This window comes from Jatropha curcas, chromosome 7, assembly GCF_041381405.1.
Source record: "Jatropha curcas cultivar XTBG-Jc1 chromosome 7, XTBG_Jcur_1.0, whole genome shotgun sequence".
NCBI lineage: Eukaryota > Viridiplantae > Streptophyta > Magnoliopsida > Malpighiales > Euphorbiaceae > Jatropha > Jatropha curcas.
In genome coordinates this window covers 30,189,152-30,204,862 of record NC_143157.1, presented here as the reverse complement: position 1 = coordinate 30,204,862, position 15,711 = coordinate 30,189,152, and the positions used below count along the sequence as shown (strand labels likewise).

Below are 15,711 nucleotides of genomic sequence, written 5' to 3'. Positions count from 1 at the left end.
ATATGTCTTATGTCTATGATTACAACTTTTGCTCTTTACACATAGAATTCATTATAACAACAATTGTATTGAGAATTGGACACGATTCAACTTTTGGAAGCTTCACATTTACTCAATTCATTATAAAGGGGAAGCCGGCAGCTGGTAGCCGGTAGCCGGGGGTAACTATGGTGTCCAGTCCATTTCTTCACTGCCCAAATCAAATGATAATGTAAAATATAAAGATAAAAATATATATATATATACCAATGATCAAAAGAAGAATGTAATAATACTCTTTGACGTATTAGTTTAGTTTGTGAGTACAGTTTGACCTTTATTACCTTTTCACTAATTTACGCTTACCAAAATCAAAATCTTCAATCACGCTCGTTACTTGTCTCTCTGATGTCTCTTTGTAATCATAATCCCAATCCTTTCTTTTTCCTTTTCTTTTGTATTTTTATTTTTATTTTTATATTCATGTTGTTTGACTGAAAATACAAACTCAGTTGCTCATGTTTTTTTAAGAAAAAGAAATAAATAAATAAAAATATACTAATCAGGATATGATACCCTCTGTTTTATTGTCCACCTTCCTATTTAAAAATTCAACAAGCAAAACGTTTTTTTTTTTTAATTAAAAGAAAAAAGAAGAGGAAACTGAAGAAGCAACAAGGAAAGCTTCTAACATTTGATGATGCTTCTCTTTCACCGGATATATAATATATAAAGTAATAATAAGGAAATATGTATATGTAATGTAAAGCATGTCCTTCCTCCTCCTCCTCCTCATTACCTACTACTGACAACTCCACATCTTCTTCCCCCTTTCATACCAATTTTGGAAACCCTACAAACAGTCTCTTCTTTTTACTGATCTTTCACAATGTGCCTGTTCTGGGTTTCTACCAACGCCCTTATTTCCATCTCCGTTTTTTGTGTGAACTAATTTCTGGTTATTCAGTTTCTTCTTGTCTGCAACTCAGAGGCTCTCAATCAGGTTTTTTGATTTGATGAATTTTTACTTTAGAGCAGCAAGTCTTTTTTATAGCTTTTTTTTTTTTTTTTTTTTTTTTTTTTTTTTTTTTTGAGTTTCTATTGAAAAATCCTTTGTTTTGTAATTATTGGTACAAATGATGCAGGTGAATTGTATTAGTTTTAGGTGTTCTAACGAAAAGTTCTATCTTTTTCCTTTTTTCCTTGCAATTTTGATATTTATGCAGTTCCTTCAGTGATAAAGTCCCTTTCTTTATCACTGCCGACATGCCATTTGCTGTGTTGCTTTTTATTTTCTCATGTTTTTCTGGTTTTCGGTTTTATTGATTTTGCCTTGGAATATATTTAATGTGAAAGGAAAGGCCTTGATCGTTAAACTCTTGATGTCAAAATTGGACCGTAACTTGTGCAAAGTGATTAGCTAATACTTAATATTGAAATGGAGAAAAAGTTTGAAACTTTTGAATTGGCCAATTCACGGGATTGTTTTTTTCAATTTTATTTTTGCTGTCTACTCAGGTTTATTAGCATCTAGGGAAATGGCATCTCTCAAGCATACCCTAAACAAGAAACACATTGGCATGCAGTTGTGGGTAATAATAGCGATCTGTCTGGGAGTGGTTTGTGTACTCATCCTGATGGTTTCACTGTGGTGTACTTTTAGAAAGAAAACAAAGACAAACAGCAAGCTTCCTGTAAGTCAAAGACCAAATGTTTCAGAGGAAATTAAAGAGATCCGTGTTGATCAAAATTCAGCACATAATGGTGGTTTCCTCAGCCTTGATGATAAGTTCAGCGACAAAGAATCTGAGAAAGTGTTAATCCAATTAGAAAATGGTGATGATAGCAGCCAATCTGGGAACTTTAGCCATGTCGACAAAGATGGTGTTGGGTCTCAATTAGGAGAAGAGGGAGCCACGGGAACAGCCTACAGGCCTTCTTCACATCCCTTGACTGCCCCTTCACCTCTTTCTGGCCTGCCTGAATTTTCTCATTTGGGCTGGGGTCATTGGTTTACCCTCAGAGATCTACAAGTTGCTACAAACCGGTTTTCCAAGGAAAATATAATTGGTGATGGTGGATATGGGATTGTTTATCAGGGCCATCTAGTTAATGGGACTCCAGTGGCTGTCAAGAAGCTCCTGAACAATCCGTAAGTTGCGTAGGAGTTTACATAAGAATTGTTAATATTATAACCTCATCGAATTTTACTTATATTCTTACAGATTAAAATTTTTTTGATAGTCATCTGATGCTTTTCCTACAGAGGACAAGCTGATAAGGATTTTAGAGTTGAAGTAGAGGCTATTGGTCATGTGCGGCATAAAAACCTAGTTCGACTTTTGGGGTATTGCATTGAAGGAACCCACAGGTGTCATATCCTTTCAGGTTCTTTATTTGATTTGGGACCAAAATTAGAAAGTTTTTGAAACAGACATCTTTGTGCAAGATTTCAAGTGACGAACTTGAACGTGTCAGATTTGTAAATTTTCTTTTACTCGAAGAGTGTGTGCGCGCGCGCACACACACACAGGACTCACTAAACTAATATCCTATATTTACAATTTAAAGGAAGAAAATATTGAACATATTCTTGAAAGGTTTGCTAAGGAATGCTTTGCTGATAATGCATTGAATGCTTGCAGCATCTAATCATTAAAGCTCCAAGATATGTCTGCTTCTTGTCATTTGTAGTTTATAAAGAACCGACTTATATGGCAAGTGTTTGTTCTGCATTAATTCATTTGTCATTGTTCTGCGGTGAATTTCAGGTTGTTAGTGTATGAGTATGTTAATAATGGCAATTTAGAACAATGGCTCCATGGGGCCATGCGCCACCAAGGTTACCTTACATGGGAAGCACGCATGAAAATTCTAGTTGGCACTGCAAAGGCGTAAGTTCATTCACTTTATTCTGAGTTGTGTACAGTTATTGTGGCTTTGAGTCTGTTCTCAATCATGATTGTCTTTTTCAGCCTGGCTTATTTGCATGAGGCTATTGAGCCAAAGGTGGTGCACCGAGACATAAAATCGAGCAACATATTGATTGATGACAATTTTGAAGCTAAGATATCGGATTTTGGCCTGGCCAAATTATTGGGTTCTGGAAAAAGTCATATTACAACTAGAGTCATGGGTACATTTGGGTAAGTACTCTTTTCCTATCAGTTGCATGCAATTTAATGGCGCACCGTATCTTTTTCATCTTGTGTTGATTGTTATATCTCAGTATGGTTGCTTGATTGAATTTGAAGCAACTGTTTTAACAATCTATCTTTTCCCATTTCGCATGAATTTTAATTTGCGCTTTTATATTCTAACATTTCCTTCATTGAATGTTGGTTCAGTTATGTTGCTCCAGAATATGCCAATTCTGGTCTTCTGAATGAAAAGAGTGATGTTTATAGCTTTGGAGTTGTGCTTTTGGAAGCAATCACTGGAAGAGATCCAGTGGATTATGGTCGCCCTGAGAATGAGGTATGCATTAAACATTTCTTTTCACCATAAATTGATGTGCTTCTGTTTTGCACACGTGATGCATCTTTCTCCTGAGCAGCGATTCACATGTTTTCATGAAATGGGTTTTAGACGTTACATCAGCGTTGCTTAACTGAATGTTCTGATTATAATTTGCTTTCGATGCATCCGGGAAACAAATAATCCTAGTGCAAATTCCATATATTCTATCAAGCAATGGTATGAGCTGGTGCTTATTTAATGTAGACGAAACACGGATAACAATGTGAGCATGGATCACGACTGTCTTGACACAATCCTATTGGGTGAATCTTTCAGGTAAATCTGGTGGAGTGGTTGAAGATGATGGTTGCAACAAGACGGTCAGAAGAGGTTGTAGACCCCATGATTGAGACAAGACCATCCACAAGTGCCCTTAAACGAGCTCTTCTAACTGCTTTAAGATGTGTGGATCCAGATTCTGAGAAAAGACCAAAGATGAGCCAAGTAGTTCGTATGCTTGAGTCAGAGGAATATCCTATACCTAGAGAGGTTTGATTCTGAAGTTCTCTTTGAAGTTCAAACTAAGCTGACTTGGTTTAGCCTTGTTATTTTTTCTTGAAGTCTCATCAAATGTGGATTTTCTTGCATCTGTAAATTGGGAGTTAGAATTTGTTCCATGTGTTAATAAGATGATTCTTAAATGTTTGTGGATGGAAATTGCAGGATCGAAGACGGCGCAAGAGCCAGGCAGGGGTCAAAGACAATGAGACTCAAAGGGAAAATTCTGATACAGATCCAGATCCAAAGGCAGACAGCAGAAGGAACCGTCAGGCATAGGAATGAGAACTGTTTGTACATCTGAATATATACACCTCAAAAGAGTAAATCACACATTCTTTTGACATTGGAACTCATGGTATTGGAGCACTGGAGGGTCTGGATGATTTATTTTTCCTCTTTAACATTTTTAGTATTTACTTCCAGATGGTATAGAGAAGATTAGTGTGTATGGAATTTGCCATGTTAGAAAGGACACCCTTGCCAGGAGTGGTGTGTACAGATCTTGGTGATTTTGGTTTCAAAGAGTGTTTTTTTTTTTTTTTTCTTTTGGGTCATTGTAGTCCAAAAAGGATTCTTACTGAAATTGCATTGAAGGAAAAATGGATAAGCAAAATTATTTCTCTCTTTTAAATATCATTAGATAGATTAGATTTAGATAAAATGAATGCTTTGAAGCCTTTTTTTTTTTTTTTTATGTTGAAAAGGACACTTTGCCAAATGTTTTGCAGGAGAAGGAAGGTTTTGGGTTTGACTTTGACGTGTGGTGTAGAAAGAAAACACGAGGGAAACGTTTCCCTTTCATTTTCTCTTGCTGTTGCTGGTCTGGCCTTTGGATCCGAGCTATAACCCAAGTATAGAGCAGTAGACTTGGGCCGGACTCGGATTTTCTTACGGACCGATCAGAATAGAGTTTTGGTTTTTGGATATTTGATTACAAAACAAAGTTAGTAGGGTCGATTCTATTAAATTAAAATAATTGCAGACAAAACCTTCACCTGTGTGTGGAATGAATCTATCTAATGCAAAACGAAAGTCAAAGTGACCAAACTATATACTGGTAAGTAGGAAAATGCAATTTTAGTCTTAAATTATTATATACTATTATTTTGATTAGCTTAAGATTAGGGAGGATAGGTGAAATTAAGGCATAAATAACTTACATGACTTTTTCAAGAATGTGGTAGGTTTTGCACTAATCACAACAATATAATACTTGTGGTTGATGCAGAAGATGTTTCTTCTCTACATTGTAGGTGAAAACAAACAAAAAATCAAATTTTGAGTTTGACGGAGTAACCTTTATTTCTCTAATTAATATTATGTATTTTTCATTTAAAGTATAAATGAATTTTTTTTTACCGTCAACTATGACGTGATTTAATTAATCTTTTCACTTATAGAGTAAAAAGAGAGATTTGAAATTTGAGTATCTTCCATCCTTCCAGTCAATTAAAACAAACTATTTCTCTCCCCCTCGATTTTATTTTATTTTTATAGACATATCACGCTCAGAGCTGACTTGAACTCAAATTTAACTGAACTTTCAATCAGTGCGAAAAGTATATTAACTCAAGAATCTTAACCCAAAAACAATACAGAATAGTCAGAAATGTACACTAATTGGAGGGTCTCAATCAATTTGTCGAGATTCCTATCTGATGCCATGCAATGCAGGAAGATGTATGCACCTTCTTGCACCTTTGCCACTGTAAAATTTTTAGCCAAAGGCTCAAACTGTTAATTTCTCTTTCGGCTACAAGTCACGTAAAGAGACAGAAGATGGTGAAAGCTTGTAGACGAATAGATTCTTGACACCTAGTAAACATACGACCAAAAATGGTGGGTTATTCTTATAACAGTGAGAGCGAGAGACACGGGTTGTGGGGCTATAGATTCCGGAGGTTGGCTTCTTAAATTTAATCAAAAAGTGTACTCTCACACTTAAATCGCCATTCATATCACACAAAACTCTCTCTTTCCTAACCTTTTCCTAATTTCCTCTTCCTTTGTCTTTCACGGACGCAATCTCGAGCTGGAAACTCAACAATTCACCCATTCTGCCCAACGTCCCATCTGCTCTGCTCTTTTCTATTGTTTCTTTACGAGTTTGCTCATTAAAGTTGTTGTCTTTCGTCATAATTTGTAATTCAGTAATCGGTTTTAATAGGGTTTTGCCTTGTGGGCAGCTCCTATTTGGATCCATGGATTTTTTCTTGTACTATATTGAGATTTCTGGGGACATGGACAGGGTGGCTACGCGTGAATTATTCTTGGGTTTTAATTTTTGTGGCCATTTAAGTTGAAGTTCATGATCTCTATGCGCAAAGTGAGATCGAAATTTTCTATCTTTATTTTGTTGAATTTGGCTTGAGTTTTCACTTGTTATTATCTTTAAATTCCTTAGTTTTGATAATTTGGACAAATGGAGGCTAGGATAAGTGGGAAGTCTCATCATTTGTATGGCCCAGCAGTGTCGGATGTGAAGGCAGTTCAGAAAAAGAATTTGGAATGGGATTTGAATGACTGGAAATGGGACGGCGATCTTTTTACCGCCAGTCCATTGAATTCCCTACCATCAGATTGTGGGAGTAGACAGTTGTTCCCTATTGGACCTGAAATTACCACGAATGTGGGGTTAGCTTCTTGTTCTGATAATAATGGCTTGGGGAATGACAAAGGAAAGAGAGAATTGGAGAAGAGGAGGAGGGTTGTGGCTGTTGAAGATGAAGACTTCACCAATGAGGGTGGCTCCCTTAATTTGAAACTCGGTGCTCAAGCCTATCCAATCATGGATGAAGATGCAAAGAGTGGGAAGAAGACTAAAATTTCAGGGAATGCTTCAAATCGTGCGGTTTGTCAGGTGGAGGATTGTAAGGCTGATCTAAGCAATGCCAAGGATTATCACCGGCGGCATAAGGTTTGTGACATGCATTCCAAAGCCAGTAAGGCACTGGTGGGAAATGCTATGCAACGGTTTTGCCAGCAATGCAGCAGGTCCGTGCTCTTTGTTCCAAAAGATTAGAAACTTGTTTTCATTTATTATTGTCTTCTTTTCATTGGAGGTGTCTGTGTTCAGCATAAATAATAAAGATGTACTTTCCTTCCCAGTTAGTGCAACTTGGTTATACTTATGGGCAGGTTTCATGCTCTTCAAGAGTTTGATGAAGGGAAAAGAAGTTGTCGGAGGCGCTTGGCTGGCCATAACAAGCGGAGGAGGAAGACGCATCCTGAAAATGTAGCTAATGAAGGTTCCTTGAATGATGAAAAAAGTAGTAGCTATCTATTGATAAGTCTGCTAAGGATTCTTTCCAATCTGCACTGTGAGTACACCTCTTATCAAGTTTATTTACTTGGCTACCTTACCTAGATATTGAAATGTTCAATAGTTGGTTCCCTACAAGAATTTATGCAACCAATTGGTGTTCTTTTAAGTAAATCTGCTTTTTATCTCAGTGATTAAATTTGACGTTTTAAAAAAGTTATTATGAAATTTTGTTGCACTTTACCAAAAAGTGGATTTGACAATTTCCTTCTGACAAAACATGCTTATTTTGTGGAGAGTGGCCATGAGATGTATTTTTACAGCTAAGGATTTAGTCAAACAAGGGAACATAGCGAACCTTTGGTGTCATTTTGAGTGGACTGGGATAGAATTCATCACTTCAAGGCTCTTTCGCTGTGTATTTGTTTGGGATTTATATTCTTTTGTTTTTTGAAGAAAGGGGAATTACGTTCTCTCCTCAACCTGTTCTAATTTTTGGCTAGTTGCCATGAAGCTGGAGATGGAGAAAAATTCTGTAAAGCAGAATGCAAATTTTGGTTTTCTGGAAACTGAACTCTCTAGTGTTGTCTCGCATTCAGTATCTTCCTATTAAATTTTATTTATCAAATTTCAAAGAGTATAGGTCCATTTACGTTACAGAAAGGAGTTAACTTGTCTCAAGAAAGTTATACAAGCAAGTCAGCTATATTTAATTCTTGGATGCAGAATGTCATTTGTCTAATTCTTGGAGTCAGAAGGTGGTTTTCTAGGTTATATAACTTAAGGTATCCTTTTTAAGTTTTGTTGCTGATTAGAGAAGTTTGTTATGATGATGTTTTCTGGTTAGTATGCAACAAAATAAGGAAGCAAGATATGCCATGCATCTTGGAGGCAGGATAGCAATATTCAAAATCATGGAGTTTAGGTTGCTTGACAATTTTGTATAATTTTTTTCCCTTTATTGTTTAGTTGGATGTACCTCCTTTCATTCTTCATATGCTAATTTGAGATCCCTTTTGGATTTTATTGATGCTTAGAATATTGTGGGACAGAGGGAGAATCTTGCAATTAATTAGGACTTAGTTTGTTATGGTTTCTATGAACAAGCTGGTGCAGAGTCTAACATACTAGATCTCATAGACACGAGTTTATACAAGAATTTCCATTTCTTTTTTTTTTTTTCCCTTCAGGCAGGCTTGTGATCTTGAAGCCAAAAAGTGATGTCTAGCAGAACTTAATAATATTTTACTATAAGCAGAATTTTCCTTCTCTTCCTTTGGTATTGTAACTGTAAAATATTTGACTCCACAGATTCTGACTTCTATGAATTGCAGCAAATGGCTCTGATCAAACAAAGGATCAGGATCTGCTTTCTCATCTATTAGGAAACCTGGCCAATCTTGCTGGTACAACTAGTGGAAGGAGCATATCGGGATTACTCCAAGGTTCCCAAGGTTTAGTCAATGCAGGGACAAGTGTTGGGACTCCTGAAAAGGTGACACACAAGATTACAAATGGTTCTGAATCTGCTGGGCCTTCTACATCAGCTTATAAGAAAGATGATTACATTAATTCTGAGGACCTGTTGAGGTGTCTGGGCCAATGTGGGACTATACCTGCTTCTGATTTGGCACAGAAAAGATTATTCATTAATGATTCCCAGAATCAAGCTCCAGAAGCTATATCAGGTTCACAGTCCACAGCATTGTTCCCATCAATCCGTCCAGCCAAAGTAAATGATCCAGAAGCTGTACTAGGAAGGACCAAGTTTAATAACATTGACTTGAATAATGTTTATGATGGTTCACAGGACTGTATAGGGAACCTAGAGAGGTCTCTTGCCCCTGTTAATCCAGGGGCAGGGTCTATTAACTGCCCTTCTTGGATAGAGTCAAACTTTCAAAAGAAAAGTCCACAACAGATGAGTGGAAACTCAGATTCAATTTCTTCACAGTCACCTTCTAGTTCCAGTGGAGATGCTCAGGTATGTATTCTTCTTTTCCTGTCATTACTCATATTTGCAATTTAAGTTTCTGCATCCTTTGATTGTCTGGATTATATCATGCACTGATTGCAGGTTCCATGTTCACACGCATATGCCTTGTTTGGCTGTGTCTAATTACATTGAACATGCTCAACTTTCTACTGTATTTTCTATGCTTTCTCTCGTTTTTGCCTGAAGTGTTTCTTTAAGAGAACTGTGAGGAGCATACTGAAATCAACAGGGTATAATTAAAGCACAATAATCCATTGTTTTTGGTTCTAAGCCTAGTGCATTTTTTCCTGCCAACTTTACTGAAATGTATTTGGCAACTTGAAGGCCTTCGATGACTCAGGATACTAAACTATCTTAAGGAGTATCTATTTCATGTTGCTATCATGTACATAGAGTATTCAAAAGGAAAAATAACTCTCCCCTTTTTTGGTTCCTGCTTAGCAGTCATAGAGGATGCTCTTGAATTATAAAGGAAACTATTGGTGTTGCATACAGAAAATGGAATGAGCTTTGAACATTGCTTCTTCTGATTTAAATATTACATAGGCCTTGAAGAATTAAATCTCTTGATTTCTCTTTCTTACATATTGCCAGAGTCGTACGGATCGAATTGTTTTTAAACTCTTTGGAAAAGACCCAAATGATTTTCCCATTGCTCTGCGTACACAGGTATTTTCTAAAAAATACTTCAGGTGCATATTTCTATTTGATGTTCTTCTCCTTGTATGGTTATAATCTGTCACCTTGTGGTGCACATCCAGATCCTTGATTGGCTATCTCACAGTCCCACTGACATTGAGAGCTATATAAGGCCCGGCTGTATCATATTAACTATATATCTTCGCCTGCGGGAACCTCAATGGCAAGAGGTATGCTCCCATTTTACCACCAGAAATGTCAATTTCTGATCTTTATATCAGACGTTATGTTCTCATGCCTGATTGCTAGTTCTAAACATAGAAGGAATTACTAATTTTCTTGTTAGCCATTATTATATACAGATATCCCTTCATTTGGGTGCCAATTTGACTAGGCTTCTTGAGTCATTCACTGACTCTTTTTGGAGAACAGGATGGATTTATGCTAGAGTGCAGCATTCTTTATCCTTTATTTATAATGGTTTGTTCCTTATCTATCTGTCTGTGTACACATCTCCCTCTACATTTTTATGCATACATCTTATGTTATTGTGAGAAGGAAAGAGTAGCTAGGGGCTGCTCGGGAGAGGTAAGCTGAAAAGAAAAGCGTTAAAACCCACCCCTTGATGTTTTTTAGAATATGCGCTTTGGTAATTGCTGTTCAAAAGTTAGCAATTTGGCTTTGATGTGTGTTAATGACTCTATACTTTAGTCTTAGTTGTAAAATTATAAATTTTCAGTCGTACTTTATTCATTATTCACTGACAGTTTAAATTAGGTCACACCTTATTCCTTAAAATTTTAAAATGCAGTTGCATTTTAGTCCCTGAATTATTATTTCCCTCAAAATCTTGAACTTTCCACTAATGGTAGTTTCAGTGGCAGATGCAAAAGATTTTTTTAACGGGGTCCAAAAATTTGATATGTATTGTATAGTTAACCAAAAATCTCTGTAAATTTAAGATTTTTCATATTAGCTTTCATTAGTTAAATACTTAAAATTTACAATCAAAAAAAAGTACTTGTCTTTTCAAAAGTAAAATAACAATTAAGGAAATTATTTCCTGCAGTATTTACATATGCTATAAATTAATTTGCGGGTCATATCACTCTCTAATAAATATTTTTTTAGTAGTTTTCTTTTTTCTATAAACCTAATCAAATAATTGTATAATGATACAATTTTAGTGGTTTCTTTATAATTCTAATTGAGTGGGGGCATGATAAAAATTAATTAAAACTTTGCCTTAAATCATTATATATATATAAAAGAAATTAATTTGAGTGGGGGCACAACGTTAAATGGATCCACCCTTGGGTAATGTTAGACTAAAATGGAGTTGCTTTTTGATTGCCTGTATCTGCAGGTCAAGTTGTTTTAGACACACCCTTATCTCTAAAGAGAGGTAGAAAGTGCAGGATCCTAAGCATCAAACCAGTTGCAGTGACATTATCTGAGAGAACTCGTTTTGTAGTCAAGGGCTTCAACATTTTTCAGCCTACCACTAGGTGATTTTTGCAATTGAATCTGTCGTTTTACTGACAGTTGAGGTTTTTATAAAAGCATTTTTGCTCTCTCTATGCAATTAAGCCAATCTGCCTCTGATTCTAGGTTACTATGTGCTCTAGAAGGAAAATATTTGGTTCAGGAAACTTCTTACGACTTGATGGATGGTGTGGATGCAATCAATGAGCACGAGAAGCTTCAGTGCTTGAGCTTGCCTTGTTCTATTCCCAATGTAACAGGAAGAGGCTTCATTGAGGTGCTAGCATTGTTCTCTTCTTTATCATGATGATCTGTTGTTGGGTATTCCTTCTGTGAGGAACATGGATGGTTATTTGTTAAAGTTTTTCTTTCTTGTGATTTACCATTTTGCCATTGTTTGTGAGTGCTACAAAGCCTAGTTCCTTCAAAAGGCTAAAATCTCAATCACCGTGTAAATTATGAGTTAGTTGTTGAAAAGCTATCTATGTTTGATGGACAAATTAGTTTGTGGATGTCCTGGGAGGACAATACTTTGGGTAATTCATATTTATGCATTTGGACCTATGTTTTAATTGCCTTGAATTCCTCCATCTTGAAGAAAGTGGATTAGGGATAAATCACTTCCTATCTTTTATGTGCACATCTGTGTCTTAATGTATCTGTTTTGAGAATCTTGGTTATCAATTACTGTCAGGTTGAGGACCATTGTCTTAGCAGCAGCTTCTTTCCATTTATAGTTGCGGAGCGAGACGTGTGTTCAGAGATCTGTGTGCTGGAAGAAGCAATTGAGGTCACTGAAACTGTTGACGACAGGCATAAAAATCCTGAGAGAATAGAAGCCAAGAATCAAGCCCTGGACTTCATACATGAAATGGGTTGGCTTCTACACAGAAGTCGCTCAAAGTTTAGGCTGGGTCACTTGGATCCCAACTCAAACTTCTTCCCCTTCAAACGGTATAAGTGGCTCATAGAATTCTCCATGGATCGTGATTGGTGTGCGGTAGTGAAGAAACTCCTGGCGGCCCTGTTTGATGGAACAGTAGATACTGGAGAGTATTCATCGATTGAGCTTGCATTGTTGGATATGAGTCTGCTCCATCGAGCCGTGCAGAGAAATTGTAGACCTATGGTGGAAATGCTGTTAAAGTATGTCCCAGATAAACAATCCAGTAAATCAGGAGAACAAAAGCAAGAATACAACTTCCTATTTAAGCCTGATGTTGTTGGGCCAGCTGGGTTGACTCCCCTTCACATTGCAGCTAGTAAAGATGGCTCTGAAAATGTGTTGGATGCCTTAACGGATGATCCTGGGATGGTAATTTGTTTTTCTTAGTGCATCCTGTTGCTTCTGCAATTTTTTTCCATTTGCTAATATTGGTGCGCCTCATCCAGGTGGGAATCCAAGCATGGAGGATAGCTCGCGACAGTACAGGTTTGACACCAAATGATTATGCATGCCTGCGAGGATTCTACTCTTACATTAATCTTGTACAGAAGAAAAGGAATAAGAAAGCAGAAAAAGGGCACGTGGTGCTTGACATCCCTGGAACCCTCCTAGATTGCAGCAGCAAACAGAAAGAAGGGCTTAGAACATCAACAGTTGGTGGCTTCGAAATTGGGACAATGGAAATGATGAACAAAACGCGGCAAGTTTGCAAGTTTTGTGAACAGAAGGTGGGTTTTGGCCACAGAAGAACGTCACTGGTGTACAGGCCAGCGATGCTGTCGATGGTGGCCATCGCTGCGGTATGTGTGTGTGTGGCTCTGCTCTTCAAGAGCTCTCCTCAGGTTGTATATGTGTTCCAGCCTTTCAGGTGGGAGTTGTTGAAGTATGGGTCAAGCTGAGTTGGTCAGATATGCGTGACTGAATCTGAACATATATATTCTTCCTATACAAAATAAAGTAGAGGTCCTCCTGCTAATTATGTGTATTTATGATTTAGTTGGAAATCTAATGTATTGTATTTGTATATGTATTAAAAATAGTTCATTTAAGTTTAGTGTTATACTTAGTACTAGTGTTAGTAGGAAAATTTATACATATGAGCCTTTGTATTGTACTTTTTTCAAATAAAACACTACTAATCAAGCATTCAAAAATCTGTCCTCTTCTGTGCGATATATAATCTAATGATAGTATATGTATAATTTCACGATGGATACAAATCTGAGTCTTCTTCAATACTCAAAAAAAATATCTTCTCTTCTTTCTCAACTAAACCTTGTTTGACTAATTATTAAATTGACGCAGATGATGAATATTAAATAATCTCCGCATTCAAATTCCCCCAAAGCATATATTTGAAATTTGTTAAGGGTAGGGGCAAAACTGTCAGCTCATCTCCTGTCCAAGGATGAATATTGAAAATGTCGTTTTGAAGATGATAGAATGCGACGTTATTTGGCAATAATCCGAGCAGTGAAGTGGAAATGGTATCATCGATGTCTCTCTCCTTCTCCTCTTTGCTGCTGCCCTCTCCTCTTCCTCACACCACCACCACCACCACCTCCAGCAACAGTAACATTGTACGCAATAAACAGATAGCTATCCTAGTTGTATGTTCATATTCTGCTACTTCACCTTCCTCTTATGAGAAAAAGCACTGGAAGAAGGGCGAATTCCCTGGAATCACCGAAACATTCGCTCCCAGGAAACAGCCAATCAAGAATACTTCACCTTCCTCTTCTGAGAAAAAGCACTGGAAGAAGGGCGAATTCCCTGGAATCACCGAAACATTCGCTCCCAGGAAACAGCCAATCAAGAATATCAAAAAGAAATTGGACAAAAAGAGCAAAGCCAAGGCCTGGGTCAACACTGTCACGGAGGCCTTGTCCGATCGCATCGCTAAGAAGCAGTGGCTTCAAGCCCTCGAGGTTCCCCATCTCTCTTCGCAGCCACTGTGTCAGTTTTGCTTATACGAACCTGCTTTGTAATTTAGATGAAAATTGACAACTGTTTTGGTGTCTAGGTGTTTGAGATGCTAAAAGTACAGCCCTTCTATCAACCAAAGGAAGGGACTTACATGAAACTGCTGGTTCTTTTGGGGAGATGTGGCCAAGCACACCGTGCCCATCAACTATTCGATGAAATGATCCAAGAAAGATTGGAACCTACACCTGAACTTTACACAGCATTGCTGGCAGCCTATTGCCGCAACAACCTCATTGATGAGGGATTTTCCGTTCTCCGCCAAATGCAGAGTCTCCCTCGTTGCCTGCCCGATGTTTACACCTATAGCACCTTACTCAAGGCCTGCGTTGATGCTTCAAGATTTGAGCTGGTTGAGACTTTATATCACGAGATGGATGAAAGATTGATTACTCCGAACACGGTCACACAAAACATAGTCTTGAGCGGATACGGGAAGGCTGGAATGTATGACCAGATGGAGAAAGTCCTATCTGCCATGTTAGACAGCAAGGAATGCAAACCTGATGTTTGGACAATGAACATCGTCCTCAGTGTGTTTGGTAACAAGGGTCAGATTGATTCCATGGAGAGATGGTATGAGAAGTTCCGCAACTTTGGAATTGAACCAGAAACCCGCACTTTCAATATATTGATTGGTGCTTATGGAAAGAAACGCATGTACGATAAGATGTCATCGGTAATGGAGTACATGCGCAAGCTTCAGTTTCCATGGACCACTTCAACTTTCAACAACGTGATCGAGGTTTTTGCAGATGTGGGAGATGCCAAACACATGGAGTATACTCTTGATCAGATGAGAGCAGAGGGCATGAAAGCAGACACCAAGACATTCTGTTGCCTAATTAATGGATATGCCAATGCAGGTCTATTCCATAAGGTGATTAGCACTGTTCAGTTGGCTGCAAAGTTTGAAATACCTGAGAATATCACCTTCTATAATGCAGTTATTTCTGCATGCGCGAAGGCAGATGATTTGAAGGAGATGGAGAGAGTTTTTGCGCGGATGAAAGATAATCAATGCCAACCAGATAGCAGAACCTACTCTATCATGGTGGAGGCATACAGGAAGGAAGGTATGAATGACAAGATTTATTATTTAGAGCAAGAGAAAAATGTTATGCTTTCTAATGGCTCTTTAAGTGAGTAGATACATTTCTGAGAGACCAAAATACTGCGGAATTTACCATTGTAAATTGCTTCAATCTTTGTTGAATATGTAATATTAATGTTTAACATTGGTTGGTTTTTGTTTATTCATGTCTTATAATGAAATGTCCCTTTCAAAATTTTAGCATTTTCATTGATATAGTCTACCTCAAAATGTAAGCATTCACGCAGATATATGCATATCCCAACCAATTCATAAAACACAATCTAACTGGAAAATTGGAACAAATA

General features: G+C 37.4%; 3 protein-coding genes across 5 annotated transcripts; all 3 read left to right on the top strand.

Annotated features, from left to right (window-relative positions):
- Positions 1–617: 617 nt before the first annotated feature.
- Positions 618–4,630, top strand: LOC105643620 (putative receptor-like protein kinase At5g18500). 2 transcript variants are annotated; one of them, XM_037638847.2, is made up of 8 exons: positions 621–982; positions 1,498–2,131; positions 2,246–2,350; positions 2,751–2,873; positions 2,955–3,125; positions 3,327–3,456; positions 3,775–3,987; positions 4,162–4,630. In XM_037638847.2, the coding sequence occupies exons 2-8, from the start codon at positions 1,518–1,520 to the stop codon at positions 4,273–4,275; spliced, it is 1,470 nt and encodes a 489-aa protein (XP_037494775.1). In that variant the 5' UTR covers positions 621–982; positions 1,498–1,517; the 3' UTR covers positions 4,276–4,630. The 2 variants fall into 2 exon arrangements, with proteins under 2 accessions (XP_089580284.1, XP_037494775.1); XM_089724158.1 differs by lacking the exon at positions 4,162–4,630 and having other exon boundaries at positions 618–982; positions 3,775–3,993.
- A 1,260-nt stretch (positions 4,631–5,890) lies between these two features.
- LOC105643618 (squamosa promoter-binding-like protein 1) lies at positions 5,891–13,481 on the top strand. 2 transcript variants are annotated; one of them, XM_012228799.4, is made up of 10 exons: positions 5,891–6,993; positions 7,138–7,319; positions 8,596–9,245; positions 9,852–9,926; positions 10,019–10,126; positions 10,259–10,376; positions 11,263–11,404; positions 11,508–11,658; positions 12,076–12,696; positions 12,774–13,481. In XM_012228799.4, the coding sequence occupies exons 1-10, from the start codon at positions 6,422–6,424 to the stop codon at positions 13,224–13,226; spliced, it is 3,072 nt and encodes a 1,023-aa protein (XP_012084189.1). In that variant the 5' UTR covers positions 5,891–6,421; the 3' UTR covers positions 13,227–13,481. The 2 variants fall into 2 exon arrangements, with proteins under 2 accessions (XP_012084189.1, XP_012084190.1); XM_012228800.4 differs by having other exon boundaries at positions 6,855–6,993; positions 7,108–7,319.
- A 57-nt stretch (positions 13,482–13,538) lies between these two features.
- On the top strand, positions 13,539–15,599 carry PPR2 (Tetratricopeptide repeat (TPR)-like superfamily protein). Its single transcript, XM_089724354.1, has 2 exons — positions 13,539–14,255; positions 14,351–15,599. The coding sequence occupies exons 1-2, from the start codon at positions 13,812–13,814 to the stop codon at positions 15,458–15,460; spliced, it is 1,554 nt and encodes a 517-aa protein (XP_089580480.1). The 5' UTR covers positions 13,539–13,811; the 3' UTR covers positions 15,461–15,599.
- Positions 15,600–15,711: the final 112 nt, after the last annotated feature.

Excerpts from the sequence above, each read along its gene's own strand:
- LOC105643620 (XM_037638847.2), top strand. The coding sequence starts at position 1,518 with ATGGCATCTCTCAAGCATACCCTAAACAAGAAACACATTGGCATGCAG. Across the intron at positions 2,132-2,245 it reads AAGAAGCTCCTGAACAATCC|AGGACAAGCTGATAAGGATT; the intron begins GTAAGTTGCGTA and ends CTTTTCCTACAG. Across the intron at positions 2,351-2,750 it reads TGCATTGAAGGAACCCACAG|GTTGTTAGTGTATGAGTATG; the intron begins GTGTCATATCCT and ends GGTGAATTTCAG.
- LOC105643618 (XM_012228799.4), top strand. The coding sequence starts at position 6,422 with ATGGAGGCTAGGATAAGTGGGAAGTCTCATCATTTGTATGGCCCAGCA. Across the intron at positions 9,927-10,018 it reads CCATTGCTCTGCGTACACAG|ATCCTTGATTGGCTATCTCA; the intron begins GTATTTTCTAAA and ends GTGCACATCCAG. Across the intron at positions 11,405-11,507 it reads ATTTTTCAGCCTACCACTAG|GTTACTATGTGCTCTAGAAG; the intron begins GTGATTTTTGCA and ends CTCTGATTCTAG.
- PPR2 (XM_089724354.1), top strand. The coding sequence starts at position 13,812 with ATGGTATCATCGATGTCTCTCTCCTTCTCCTCTTTGCTGCTGCCCTCT. Across the intron at positions 14,256-14,350 it reads AGTGGCTTCAAGCCCTCGAG|GTGTTTGAGATGCTAAAAGT; the intron begins GTTCCCCATCTC and ends TTTGGTGTCTAG.